Below are 15,837 nucleotides of genomic sequence, written 5' to 3' on the forward strand. Positions count from 1 at the left end.
GGAGACTTTGGTCTAGTATGTTCATTTACCTGATTTCTCAGAGATGGCACCTTCAGACTCAATATTCAAATTTTCTGAGCTATCGGCAGTCCCAATGGAGGCCTCAGACTCCAGGGTTTCATCATCAGAGGCACGGGGTTCCAATACAAGCATCTCAAATGTTAGCTCCTCCCTGTAAGATATAATCAATAAATCCACTAGCATTTGATAAGAAGTGGAGCGAAGACAACAGGAAAAAAGACCTATGATGCAAGAAATTTAAGTAGCAAAAACAGTCACATTTCCTACTGTTCTCAACCAAAGTGGCGATGGAGACCCGGAAGCCACAGTAATGATGAAGGTTGAAAACAGCAAAGTCTGGGACCTATAATAGAGCAAAGAGTGAGGTAGGAAAAGATGCTGCAGCTATAAGATATTTTGGTAAAATGAACTTGGGACTGATAATCAGATCAGGGTTCTAAACTCACTCTAAACTCATACATAATGCAGCAGGAGTGTACTTTCCTCTCTCTGGACCTCAGCTTCCTCATCCACAAAACAAAGAGATTTAATGAGATAAACTCTTAACATTCCTTCCAGCTCTTAAACTATTTCCCATGAAACAGGCACTAACTACACTATAGATGATATCCTCACCTTAAACACAGAGAGGCCTCTGATGAAGTCAAATGCTGACTGATCTTTTCTGTTCTTTGCAGCTTATGCTGCTCCCACACACAGCATTCTCTGCTCCTCTTCATCAGTCACCCACCTGCCTCTCAACCCCCTTGTTCTCTCACATCTTTGGTACATGGCTCCTAATCTTGCTTTCTTACTACTCCTTGATGTCACCCAGATCTGTGTCAATTAACGTCTTCATAAAAGCTCACTTCAGTCCTCTAAGACAAAAGTTCCTCTATGTCTGCTACTTTTTTTTTTTTAATTTTTTTTTCAATGTTTATTTATTTTTTGGGACAGAGGGAGACAGAGCATGAACAGGGGAGGGGCAGAGAGAGGGGGAGACACAGAATCGGAAACAGGCTCCAGGCTCTGAGCCATCAGCCCAGAGCCCGACGCAGGGCTCGAACTCACGGACCGTGAGATCGTGACCTGGCTGAAGTCGGACGCTTAACCGACTGCGCCACCCAGGCGCCCCAATGTCTGCTACTTCTAACCAGCTTTCCTCCACATTATGTGGGCAACTTTCTCCAATGGGCAGATCTTACACCTGGAAATACATCAGCCCACAACTTCCTTATCCTTCCAATTCTTATTCCCTTTTACATCAAGTCTCTTCTCCTTCAGGGCCTTCTTAGCTTTGCTTCCACTCTACCAAGCTTGAACTACTCATCCTTCAGTACCTCCAATACCAGCCCCTGGTCAATGTATACTACTTCTGCCTTATCATGTTCTGCATATCTGAGCCCCAGCTGCTTTTTTAGCTTGCCTAAATTCTAGAATCAGTCCTGATAGGCAAAAAGTACTTCAACAGACTCCCATATTCCCTAATGCATCAAACTCTCAGACCTGGGATCGTGAGACTGAGGAACAAAAATGCCCTTAAAGCTTAAGAGTCTTCGTTTTCAACCAGAACCAGTACACAGTACCTTCAAAAAGAGCCACAGCTTGTCCACATTATCCCCCCAAATATAGTATTATTGTTGCCTACCCTTTCTCCAGTGATGGTAGAGGGCACAGAGTTGACTATTTGTCTCTCTCCTAAACTGCAACCAATTTCCCTACATAGTATCCCAGTGCCCACTAGAGCTGCTGCCTTATCCTGACCATCTAATTGTTGGCCCCATGGCTACACTGATCTTCAGATAATAACCTTCCTTTAGGGAGTTCTGGGTAATACCCATTCTTGAAAGGGCCTCTGCCTTAACCCAGGAATCCTCATTCCTCCTTTTAAAGACCAATTTAGGGGGCGCCTGGGTGGCGCAGTCGGTTGAGCGTCCGACTTCAGCCAGGTCACGATCTCGCGGTCAGTGAGTTCGAGCCCCGCGTCGGGCTCTGGGCTGATGGCTCGGAGCCTGGAGCCTGTTTCCGATTCTGTGTCTCCCTCTCTCTCTGCCCCTCCCCCGTTCATGCTCTGTCTCTCTCTTTCCCAAAAAAAAAAAAATTTTTAAAAAAAAAAAAAAAAAAAAAAAAAAAAAAAAAAAAAAAAAGACCAATTTAGTCAGTGAGGCTGGTCTCAGACCTGTGAGGAATCTTGGCTAAGACTGACACACCGTGTTGCAGTGTGTCAGTTCAGCATCTCCAGGTCTCCCTGCTCATGGAGCTTCCGTCAATACAATGACAACTCTCACGCTGTTACCCGAGTCCAGGTAACATGTCTTTGTCTTCTCTGCATGCCCTGTATCACCTGATACAGTGCTTCACACATAGGAGATATTTACTAAGTAAGGAAAAATCAAGAAAGCACAGAATGAAGGAAAGGAAAACAGGTAATAACTGGTCACTCCTTTTCCTCCTGAAAACTCACTTCTCTTTCTGTAGGTTCTCAATCTGCTCAGTCAGTACCCTCTCCTCCTGCTGCATAGCTGCTTGCTGTTGTTCTGTGATGTCAGTCTCCACAGCTGTTTCACTAGTCAAGGTCTCTTCTGGCACATCAGACATAGAGGGCAACCGAACTACAACAGGAGAGGATGGACTTGGATAGTTTCCTCGGCGAAGTCGCCCCTTTCCCTGCAAAGAAAAACATGTGTTAGAAACTAAATTGAGTGACTGCATTGGTTTTATGTGGCCTGTTGAGGATAGCAAGTGTACTTCCATCACACCAGGTGAATGGTAGGAATACATGGAAACATTCTGCAAGGCCTAAGATATTTAGAGAGATACTACTGACCATTGAATATATTTAGGTTAAGTATTTCTTGCAAAAGCACTAGAAAATGGACACTTTGGTGGGTGAGACTGTAAGAACACATTTTGCACTGAGAGTAGATTCTTCATTTAATCTAAGCTTTATCCACTCCAAACTAAGTACCCACCCACACATGGCTATTTAAAATTAAATTAGTTAAAATTAAATAAAAGTAAAGTAAAATTAGAGTTTGGTATTCGCACTAGACACATTTCAAGTGCTCAATAGCCACAGGTGGCTAGTAGCTACCATATTGAACAGTGCAAGATATAGAACATTTCCATCATCACAGAAAAGTTCTGATGGACAACAGTGCTCTATAAATTTAACCTTGGAATAAACAATCACTCTAGGAAGACTACAGAAACATGTCTTGAAAAGTCAGTTTCATTAAAGAAAAAGTCATTTATATATCAAAGGATGTCAGTGAGAGAGATTCTCTGAGAACACCTCAAGAAATTTCCTTCCTGAGATCAAAGAGGAAAAAAAGTCTCACTGCTGTTAAATTGGTTAACTTTGTATATGACTTTAGCTTCTGATAATACCACAGACTAGGTATTTCAGATTAAACCTCCTGCTGACAGCAACTGGGCAAAACATAAAAAACCCAAAATATTCTTGAAGGCATTAGAGAGCTATTTAACACAGCAGACCAAAGAGAGGCTAGATCAGCATTCAGGGCTAACCTAAATTAAAGAAGAGGTGGCTGAGAATCTGAGCAGAGCTTTTGACAGACTATAGCAGGGGTTAACAAACTATGGCCCTGGGCCAAATCTGGCCTTGTGCCTGATTTTGTAAATAAAGCTTTATTGAAATACATTCATGCTCATTAATTCACACATTGTGGCTCTTCTCAAGAACAATGGCAGCATTGATTGTTGCATCAAAAGACTGTATAGTCCACAAAGCCTAAATTATTTACTCTCTGGTCCTTTATAGAAAAAGTTTGCCAACCCCTGGGGTAGAGAATAAAAACTGGAGTTCAGACCCAGGCAAGAGAGTATGGACTGCTGCCTGGTAAAACTTCCATGCCTGATGCTGGGATCCCCAATGTTTGCAACCTAAATGAGTTAACTGAAATAACAGTCTTTGTGGACATTGTAGCCTAGCTTCCAGTCATTTGAATGGTCCAGAAAATTGTAATTCCTAAAACTGGATTAAAGTAATCCCAGATTGCTAGTACCCTAGAACCTGAGAGAAAAAACAGAAACACCTTGGAAGAAAGTAATATCACCTCAGGCTTCAAAATATTTTTATAGTTTTTCAAATACTATGTATGACACATAATCAAAGGTAACCAAGCACAAAAGGAGACAAGACAATGTAAGTGAAAATAACAAAACCCAGAAACCCTCAATGACTCCAGATACTGTCGCTATCAGACAGACTTAAAATAACCATGCTGAAGGAGACAGAAAGACATTGCTAAAATAGTAGACTGGAAGTTAATTATGTCAGAAGAAAATATAAAGAATCAAGCAGAGAATGCAAAACAAAACTTTTCCTGCAAAAATTCAGAAAAGAAGGTAAAAGAGAGAGCAAAATAAAAAAAAATCTACCATATATTACCATATATATATAAAGAATACCAGAAGAGGAAAAGGATCCTGTAGAACACTAAAGTGATAATGGCAGAACATTTTCAAAACCAATCATTAAAGATATCAACCTAGGGGCGCCTGGGTGGCGCAGTCGGTTAAGCGTCCGACTTCGGCCAGGTCACGATCTCGCGGTCCGTGAGTTCGAGCCCCGCGTCAGGCTCTGGGCTGATGGCTCGGAGCCTGGAGCCTGTTTCCGATGCTGTGTCTCCCTCTCTCTCTCTGCCCCTCCCCCGTTCATGCTCTGTCTCTCTCTGTCCCAAAATAAATAAAAAAAAAAAACGTAAAAAAAAAATTAAAGATATCAACCTATCAACCTGAAAGAAAGCTTTCAACCTCTAAGAAAGATAAATAAAAATAAGTCCATACATAAACAGAATGGCTAAGAACTAAAGACAAGAGATAATCTTAAAAGTCAGAAAAATATATATACCTGAAATAAGGATACAAAGCTAATATTCAAAAATCAGTTGCATTTCTATATACTAATAATGAAGTAGCAAAAGAGAAATTAAGAAAACAATTCCATCCACAATTGCACCAAAAAGAAAAAAGTACCTAGGAATAAATTTAACCAAAGAGGTGAAAGACCTGTACTCCAAAAAGTATGCAACACTGATGAAAGAAACTGAAGAGGACACAAACAAATGAGAAAATATACCCCATGCTCATGAATAGGAAAATTTAATATTTAAATGTCCATACTACCCAAAGCAATCTACAGATTCAATGTAATCTTTATCAAAATACCAACAGCATTTTTCACAGAACTAAAACAAATACTAACATTTATGTGGAATCATAAAGGATCCCAAAGAGCCAAAGCAATCTTGAGAAAGAAGAACAAAGCTGTAGGTATCACAATTCTAGATTTCAAGATATACTACAAAGCTGTAGTAGTCAAGAATATGGTAATGGCACAAAAAGAGACACATAAATCAATGGAACAGAACAGAGAGCCCAGAAACAAATCCACATTTGTAAGGTCAATTAATACAATAAAGGAGGCAAGAATACACAACAGGGAATCTCTTCAACAAATGGCGCTGGGAAAACTGGACAGGTACATGCAAAAGAAAAAACTGGAATACTTTCTAGCATACCAAAATAAACTCAAAATGGATTAAAGACCTAAATGTGAGAACTGAAACCATAAAACTGCTAGAAGAGAACATACACGGTAATTTCTTTGACAATGACCATAGCAACGTTTTTCTAGTTATGTCTCCTAAGGCAAGGGAAACAAAAACAAAACTAAATACTAGGACTACATCAAAATAAAAAACCTTTCCACAGTGAAGAAAAGCAGCAACAAAACAAAAAGTCAACCTGAATGTGAGAAGATATTTTCAAATAATATATCCAATAAGGGGATAATATCCAAAATATATAAAGAACTTATACAACTCAAAACCAGAAAAACAAAATAATCCAATTTAAAAATGGGCAGAGGACCTGAATGGACATTTTTCCAAAGCGGTCAGACAGCCTACAGGCACGTGAAAAGATGCTTAACATTATTCATCATCAGGGAAATACAAATCAAAACCATAATGAGATATCATCTTGCATCTTAAAGACAAAAAATAACAAATGATGGTGAGGATATGGAGAAAAAAAGAACCTTTTTACACTACACATGGTGAGTGAGAATATAAATTGGTACAGCCACTTTGGAAAACAGTATGGAGGTTCCTCAAAAATTTTAAAGTAGAAATTCCATATGATCCAGTAATTCCACTACTGGGTATTCACCCAAAGAAAATGAAAACACTAATCTGAAAAGATACATACATCCTTGTGTTTATTGCAGCATTAATTTACAATAGCCAAATTATGTAAGCAGTCCAAGTGTCCATCAACTGATAAACGGATAAAGAAGATGTGGTATGTTGTGTGTGTGTGTGCGCGCGCGCATATGTGGACTACTGCTCAGCCATAAAAAAGGATGAGATCTTGCCGTTTGTGACAACATGGATGGCTCTAGCGGGTATCATGCTAAGTGAAAAAGTCAGAGAAAGGCAAAACCATGGTTTCACTTATATGTGGAATCTAAAATACAAAACAAATGAATAAACAAAAAGCAGAATCAGACCTATAAATACAGAGAACAAACTGGTGGTTGATAGAGGGGAAGGGAGTGGGAGGATGGGTAGATGGGTCAGAGGAAGCAGGAGATACAGGCTTCCAGCTTTGGAATTGTAAGTCACAGGGATGGAAAGTACAGCATAGGGAATCTGGTCAGTGATATTGTAACAGCACTGCATGATGAGACACGGTGGCTACACTCGTGGTGAGCATAGCATAACACAACGTATAATTGTTGAATTACTATGTTGTATGCCTGAAACTAACGTAACATTATGTGTCAACTATACTCAAAAAACTTTTAAATTGAATTATGAAATGAAAAATATATACACATATGCAAAAAGAAGAAACTACTGGATTCAAAGGTTACTTTTCAACAGAAATAATGGGAGGCAAACACAATAGATGGTGTTTTTAAGTGATGAAAGGAAAAAGACACTGCCAACCTAGAATTCTACAGATAGCAAAACCACCTTCAAGAACAAAGTTGAAATAAACACATTTTCAGACTGACTTAAGACAGAGAACCTGTCCCCAGCACAATTGCACTAAAGGGCATATAAAAAATGAAGAGAAGTCGGGGGATAAATGAAGAGCAAGGAAAACAGTAAAAGAGTAAAAATATGAGCAAGTTAAAATGAATACTGACTGCATAAAACATAAAAATAATGTGTTGGATTTAAAGTATATAGAAAATTAAAAACAACATTAGCAACTATACCATAAAATAGCTGAAGCACATTAAAGTCCTTGCATTATCTAAGAAAAAAAATAAAAGCACAAATTAACAGACTTAATTGATAGTCATATATTTATGTGGTCATCTTTATGTTAACTACTGAAAAAAAAAAGAGTATAAAACTTGAAACTAACAAAAGAAAAAAATGGGATAAAAAGTAATAAGAAGAAAAGGGCAAAAAAACACACAAAAAACAAAAAAAGGCAATAAAGAAAAGGGACATATATCAGGCAGGAAAAATAAAAAGCACAAAATAAAATAAGATTTAAATCCCAATACATCAGTGATTACATTAAGTGTAAGCAGATTAAATGTACTAGTTAAGATCTGAAGACTGTCAGATTGTCTTAGTAAAGAAAACCCAAGTATATGAAGTTTATAAGGCAAACAAATTTAGAAAGTCTGAAAGTAAAAATATGGGAATAAAAGACATATCATGTCTAATCAAAAGAAAACTGGTGTAACTATATAAATTTTACACAAAGTAAACTTTAAGGTAAGAAGTGTTACCTGTGATGAAGAGGGGCATTTCACAATGACAAAATTTCAAATTATGAAGACAGAAGATTTCCAAATTTGGAAGTACCTAAGAAATGGCTTCCAAAAATTTAAAGTAAAATACTGACAGAAATTCTCAAAGAAACAGACCAAGCTATAATCAGCACAGAAAAAACAAATGTGTACACACAAACCAATAAAGCTAAAGAAAGGAACAACTTGATAAACATAAGTGATATAATAGACATACAAGAATTCAGTATCTAACGACTTCAGAATACTCATTATTTTAAAGTACATATTACCAAGACAATATATTTCCAAGGGGTTATCTTCAAAGTAACTTAAAATAATTTCCTATAAGTGTCATCACAAAGAGAAAACTAAAAGTCCCTATATATTCAGAAATTAAGAAACTTTAAAGAGACTTTAAAATATCCATGAACAAAGAAGAAATCACAAAGGAAATTAGAAATTATTTTGAACTAAATAACAATATCAAAATACATGAGATACAGTTTAACACTGTCTACCTTAAAGTTATAGCCTTACATGCATACATTAGAAAAGAAGAAAGGCTAAAAATTAATGAGGTAATAAGCATCAATTTCAGGAAGCTAGATAAAGAACAAAAAAATAAACCCAAGGAGAAAAAAAGGAAATAAAGATAAGAGTAAATGAACATCAGAACTGAGAAAAACAAAGCCCAAATGTAACTTTTTGAAAAATCATAAAACCTGGCAACACTGAGAAAGAAAAATTAAGAATTTACAACAACCAAAGGCAGGAATGAAACAGAGGGCACTACTATAAATATGTAGTAGTGAAAAGGATATGAAAAGGTTAAGAGGCTACTATGAACAACTTTATGTCAGTAAATCTGAAATTTTATAAGGAGTGGAGAAATTTCTACTAAAACCCAAGTAATTAATACCATTAAAGAAAATATTTTAAAATGTGGATAATCTTTTTTTTTTCATTTTAAAAATATTTATTATTTTTGAGAGAGAGAGAGAGAGAGACAGGGTGTGAGTGTGGGAGGGTCAGAAAGACAGTGAGACAAAGAATTTGAAGCAGGTTCCAGGCTCTGAGCTGTCAGCACAAAGCTGGATACAGGGCTCCAACTCACGAACTGTGAGATCATGACCTGAGCTGAAGTTGAATGCTTAACCGACTGAACCACCCAAGCACCCCAAAAATGTGGATAATCTTACAAATTCAATCCAAAAATTAAAACCTTTCCAGAGAGAAAACTCTGGGCCCAGATGATTTTACTAGCAAACATGATAGTTTTAACATTAGAAATTCACTGTATGTGTGTATACATGTCAGTAAAATAGAAAAGTCTCATGAACACCAAACTACATATAGTAATGGCAATTCATAAAATTCAACATTAAATCATAGTAACAACTCTTAGAAAACCAAGAATAAAAGGGAACGTACTGAATCTCAAAAACAAACTATAAAAGTTCTATTAAAAGCTTTCCCAGTGAGTTGGGGAACATGCCAAGAAGGATCCTTACCACCACTGTACTGGAGGTTCTAGCTGATGTAAGAGAAAGAAATAAAAGGCATAATGACTATAAAAGAACAAATGAAACTATCATGACTCATGAACAACCTGATTGTAGAGGTAGAAAATCTAAAGAAATACACAGAAAAATTATTAGAATAAGTGAGTTCAGCAAGGCTGCTGGATACAAGGTGAAAAATAGCAAAATCAACTGTATGTAATGAGCAAAAAACATAAATATTTTAAACATTTAAATTGTATTAAAAATATTAAAATTCTAGTATTAATTCAAACTAAAGATGTGTAAAATCTCTGCAAACAAAACTTTATTTTTTCTCCAAATTTTTATTTAAATTCTAGTTAGTTAAATATAGCATAGTATTGGTTTCAGGAATAGAATTCAATGATTCATCACTTACATAACACCCAGTGTTCGTCATAACAAGTGCCCTCCTTAACACACATCACCCATCTAGCCTATCCTCCACCCACCTTCCTCCATCAACCCTCAGTTTGTTCTCTACATTAAGAGTCTCTTATGGTTTGCTTATCTTTTTCCCCCTCCCATATGTTCATCTGTTTTGTCTTCTAAATTCCACATATGAGTGAAATCATATGGTAATTGTCTTTCTCTGCCTGACTTATTTTGCTTAGCATAATATACTCTAGCTCCATCCAAGTCATTGCAAATGGCAAGATTTCATTCTTTTTGATGGCTGAGTAGTATTCCAGTGTGTGTGTGTGTGTGTGTGTGTGTGTGTGTGTGTGTGTGTGTACCACACCTTTATCCATTCATCAACTGATGGACACATGGGCTTTTTCCATAATTAGACTATTATTGATAATGCTGCTATAAACATTGGGGTGCATGTACCCCTTCGAATCTGTATTTTTTGGTATTCTTTGGGTAAATACCTTGTAGTGCAATTACTTGAATGTATGGTAGTTCTATTTTTAACTTTTTGAGGAAACTCCATACTGTTTTCCAGAGTGGCTGCAACCGTTTACATTGTCCAAATGGCCAATTTCTGTATGAAAAGGTGCTTAAGCACATTAGAGTCACAGCACAAAAATACAAATTAGACCACTTTGACACACCCATTAAAATGGCTAAAATGAAGGAATCTGGCAATATACATACTGGGGTAGAACAACTGGGAACCCTCATATACTGTTAGTATAGTACAACCATGTTGGAAAAAAGTTTGTTATTATTTACTAACGTTGCAGATACATATATCTATGGCCCAGTAATAGTGCTCCTATATACTCCCAACAAAAATATGTGCATGTGTCCAGCAAAAATACATGTATCAGAATGTTCATAGCAGTATTCACAATTCCCCCAAATACAAGCCAAATGTCCTTCAACATTAGGACATTTGTGTGTATAAATTGTGGTATACACATGTATTGGAATACTATACAGTTAACAAGATACAACGAAACACAACAATATGGATAAGTCTTACACATATAACATTGAGTGAAATAAGTCAGATATAAAATAATATGTGCTATATGAATCCATTTTTATAAAGCTCTAAAACAGGCAAAACAAAACTATAGTGTTCAGAGATACATACAACAACAAAGAAAACAGAGTAAGTGATTAACATAAAACTCAGGTTATCACTTACCCTGGGACGGAGAGAAAGAATTATGTTTGGAAAGAGAAAGAGGAGAGCTTCTGGGAGTGCTAGCAATCAACTTCTTGAACTATGGGTGGTATTTGGATATTCACTGTATAATTCATTAATAGATGTATGTTTCTGTGCTTTTCCATATGTGTTGTAGTTCACAATAAAAAAGATATTTGAAGAGGTCCTTTTCAAAGTTAGCACTTTATGCAAACATATCAGTATCTTTTGAATAGCACAGGACAATAAGTGATAGATTTCTGAGTTGATTTGGGGAAGAAAGAAGGAAGATATACTGTCTAAGAAAGAGAAACTACTGATTTAGTCCAGGTATTAAGGTAAAGTGGAAGGCAGCTCTACGGAAATTCATGCTAACTCTTCCAAACTCATGCATTCTAAAACACACAACAGGATGAAAATCAAGAGCATTACAAGATTGCTATTCCACTTTCAGTTCTGAGTTCAAAAAGTAAAGAATATATTAAGAAAAAGGCCCTTAAAACCAGAAGATCAGTCTGTAAATTTAACAAAGGATGACTCGGAAGAAGATGGCACTGTGGAATGGAGGCAGAGAACGGGGTTTAGAGTTAGTATCAACACGGTGCTAAAGTCCACTGACAGTACATGACCAGTCAGAATCACATTATAAATTCCAGGACATCTTGACTTTGACTATTTTAATGAAGCCAAATGAATGACTAAAACATGTGATACAAAAGCCTCAGGAAGCTGAAAACTATGAACTTATTCCCGGTACACACCAATATTCAAAAAAGAGTTGCCTTTGTTCAGCGTTTATACCATCACCTAGCTGACTGAGTAGCTCACTATGGTTTAGCTAGGAATTACTTAGAAGAGCTGAAGAAAATCAAACAAACCTTACAGGCCTCATCTCTAATCAGTATTAAATAAAGATGAAGTAGAAATTGAAGCCCCTACAGCTCAGAGTTGTCTTACAAGGTCAAAGCTTAATATTAAAATTACAAATGAGTGTATCCCTAAAAAAAAAATTAAGTTTTCAAGTTGATTACATAGAACTTTTAGAAACCTGGAAAATGCTAATACTGTTAGAAACTAGACATAAATTTGTATACTGTCGGGTTTTTTTTTTTTTTAATCTAAACATACCACATTATTAACAGTAGCTTGAGTGGAATAATATCCTTTATTCTCTAAACTTTTCTGTACTTTCAAACAGTCAGCAGTTAACGCTTTGAGCAGTGGTTGGTAGAATCTTTTGCTCATTTTTCACTAGGTAGCCAGTCTTTCTCCTATTTATAGGAGTTTCTCCTTATTGATTAGGGAAAATTAGACCTTGTGATATGAGTTGTAACTATTTTCTTAGGATGTGTCATTTCCTTTGTGGCTTGCTTATGGTCATTTCTATCATTCAGTAACAATACTTTGTATTTATGCTGATGAACCTATCAACTTTTCTTTTCATGTTTTTTTGTAATAGGAAAACCTTCTCTACTCCAAGGTTACAGTGTATTTTTCTATCACGAAAGGAATTTTATTGGTTTGGATTGATCACATACTTTATGAACAATTTGGACCCATTTGCATTAATTATTATTTAATTAATACAAAGTCAGATTGTAGTCCTTTTTGGAGAACTTATTTCAGTGATTTTCCAGCTTAAACTTTAGGGACAAACTATTCCTAAAATTAGGATATCAACTATAATTATCTTCAAATGTTGATTAAGTGTTAGGTCTGAAATCCGACTAATCCATGTTTTAATATGATATATAATACTCAAAATTTCAAATCCAAGTTCCTAGGAAAAGCTGGACTACCACTACCAAAGGTGTCACAGATAACACACAATTCTCATAGATCAGGGAACACTTTAAGACATTATCATACTTATGGACAGGTAACTGTTTTTAATTTTTTTTTAAAGTATGTATTTTTTTCATTAAAATTTTTTCCAAGTTTTAATTTAAATTCCAATTAGCTAACATACAGTATAATATTAGTTTCAGGTGTAGAATTTGGTGATTCACCACTTCCATACAACACCTGGTGCTCATCACAAGTCCTTAACCCCCATCACCTATTTCACCTACTCCCCCCACCCCGCACCCCCATGCACCTCCTCTCCAGGAACCATCAATTTGTTCTCTACAATTAAGAGTCTGTCTCTTTATTTGCCTCTTTTTTTCCATATCCATTTGTTTTATTTCTTAATTCCACAAGAGTGAAATCATATGGTATTTGTCTTTCTTTGACCTATTTCGCTTAGTATAATACTCTCTAGTTCTATCCATGTCACTGCAAATGGCAAGATTTCATTCTTTTTTATGGCTGAGTATTATTTCATTGTATACATACACCACATCTTTTGCATTCATCAATCAATGGACACTTGAGCTGCTTCCATATCTTGGCTATTGGTTGATAATGCTACTATAAACATCAGGGTGCGTGTCCCTTTGAATCAATATTTTTGTATCCTTTGGGTACATACCTAGTAGTGCAATTGCTGGATCATAGGGTAGCTGTATATATTTTTTAATGTTCATTTATTTTTGAGAGAGAGACAGAGCGTGAGTGGGGGAGGGGCAGAGAGGCAGACACAGAATCTGAAGCAGGCATCAGGCTCCAAGCTGTCAGAGCACAGAGCCTGATGTGGGGTTCAAATCCACGAACCATAAGATCATAACCTGAGTTAAAGTCCGACGCTTAACTGACTGAGCCACCCAGGCACCCCAGTGTAGACCTATTTTTTACTTTTTGAGGAACCTCCATAGTGTTTTCCAGAGTGCTGCACCAGTCTGCATTCCCATTAACAGTATAAAACACTGATTAAAGAAGTTGAAGATGACACAAAGAAATGAAAAAACATTCCATGTTCATGGACTACAAGAACAAATATTGTTAAAATGTCTATATTACCCAAAGCAATCTACACATTTAATGCAATCCCTATCAAAGTACCACCAGGATTTTTCACAGAGCTAGAACAAACAATCCTAAAATTTGTATGGAACCACAAAAGACCCCAAATAGCCAAAGTCATCTTGGAAAAAAAAAGTGAAGCTGGAGGCGTCACCATTACAGACTTCAAGTTATATTATAAAGCTGTAATGATCAAGACAGTATAGTACTGGCACAAAACAGACACACAGATCAATGGAACAGAATAGAAAACCCAGAAAAGAACCCACAACTATATAATCAAATTAATCTTCGACAAAGCAGGAAAGAATATCCAATGGAAAAGAGAGTCTCTTCAACATATAGTGTTGGGAAAACTGGCCAACAACATGCAGAAGAATGAAACTGGACCACTTTCTTACACTATATGCAAAAATAAATTCCAAACGGATTAAAGACCTAGAGGGCAGTAACTTCTTTGACGTCAGCAGCTGCAACTTCTTACTAGGTATGTCTTCTGGGGCAAGGGAAACAAAGCAAAAATAAACTATTTGGACTTCATCAAAGTAAAAAGCTTCTGCATAGTGAAGGAAACAATTAACAAAACTAAAAAGCAACCTAAAGAACGGGAGAAGATATTTGCAAATGACCTGATAATGGGTTAGTATCCAAAATATATAAAGAACTTACAAAACTCAATATCCCCAAAACAAATAATCCAGTAAAATCATGGGTAGAAGACATGAAAAGCATTTTTCCAAAGGACAGATGGCTAATAGACACATGAAAAGATGCTCAACATCAGTCATTATCAGGCAAGTGCAAATCAAAACTACAATGAGATATTGATAACCTCACACCACTTTAGTCAGAATGGCTAAAATTAGCAACACAGGAAACAACAGGTGTTGGCAAGGATGTGGAGAAAATGGAACCCTCTTACACTATATAATTTTTTTTATTTTTGCAGTATAACTGACATATAATATTAGCTTCAAGTGTACAACATATTGACTTGACAATTCTTTACATTACCATGAGCTCTTTACATTACCAGAGCTCACCATGATTAGTTCATACAAAAAATAAACTAGCATTTGATTTCATGATTTCAAAATGGAAGGAAATGGGATTCTCTTCTTTTCATAAATCAGCTTTGTATATGCTCTTAGTGGTTTTATGTGGATGCATGTTACCACGCCTGTTGGGTAAATGCACTGGGGGCACAGCTGCTATACCATATGGTGACACTATGTTTAGCTTCAAAAGAATCTGGCAAGATTTCTTAAGAGGCTGTACCATTTGTATTCCCATCAGCAATGAATGAGATTTCTTCTTGTCCCACATCCTCACCAGCAAGTGGTACTGTCAGTTTTGGTATTTAGCCATTCTGGTAGATGGATAGAGAATCTCACCAGTGTTTTAATTTGCTTTTCCTTAATGGAAATTCCATATCATTTTCTAATAATTCCCCAAGTTGAGCAACATACACATACAGATTTCCCACTTATGTACATTATTTGGTAAGGTGTCTACTCATATTGCCCTATTTATTTTAATTTGGAGAGTTTGTTTTCTTATTGTAGAGTTTCCCAGTTAATTTAATATTTTTCAAGCAAATCTTTCTTCACATATGTGTTTTGAAAATATATTGTCCTAGTCAGGGTCCCGTCTTCTGTGTTTTTAACTGAACTCATGGAAACAGAGTAGATTGACTGGTGGTTGCCAGGGGCTGGGGTGAGGGCATAGGGGAAATGGACAATACTGGTCAAAGGGTACAAATTTCTAGTTATAAGATGCATAAATTATGGGGATGCAATGTACAACATGCCGACTACAGTTAACAATACTATATTGTATATTGAAAGCTGCTAAGAGAGTAGACCTTTAATGTTGTAACCACACACATACACATAAAAGGTAACTACGTGGGGTGATGAATGTCTAACTAAGTGTATTGTGGTAATCATTTCATGATATATACATAAATCATTGTGCTGTATACCTTAAATTTACACAATGTTATA

General features: G+C 36.3%; 1 protein-coding gene across 9 annotated transcripts in view; it reads right to left on the minus strand.

Annotated features, from left to right (window-relative positions):
- MYO9A (myosin IXA) overlaps nucleotides 1–15,837 on the minus strand; it is a 293,601-nt gene that overhangs the window by 5,360 nt on the left and 272,404 nt on the right. For all 9 annotated transcript variants that reach the window (XM_040493142.1, XM_040493145.1, XM_040493146.1 and 6 more), the window contains 2 exons: nucleotides 2,465–2,667; nucleotides 30–172 (listed from right to left, as the gene is read on the minus strand). In XM_040493142.1, coding sequence (XP_040349076.1) covers nucleotides 30–172; nucleotides 2,465–2,667 — 346 coding nt within the window. The remainder of the gene's footprint in view (nucleotides 1–29; nucleotides 173–2,464; nucleotides 2,668–15,837) is intronic.

The sequence above is a fragment of the Herpailurus yagouaroundi genome, unplaced genomic scaffold (genome assembly GCF_014898765.1).
Source record: "Herpailurus yagouaroundi ecotype Mexico unplaced genomic scaffold, PumYag 184, whole genome shotgun sequence".
Classification (NCBI taxonomy): Eukaryota; Metazoa; Chordata; class Mammalia; order Carnivora; family Felidae; genus Herpailurus; species Herpailurus yagouaroundi.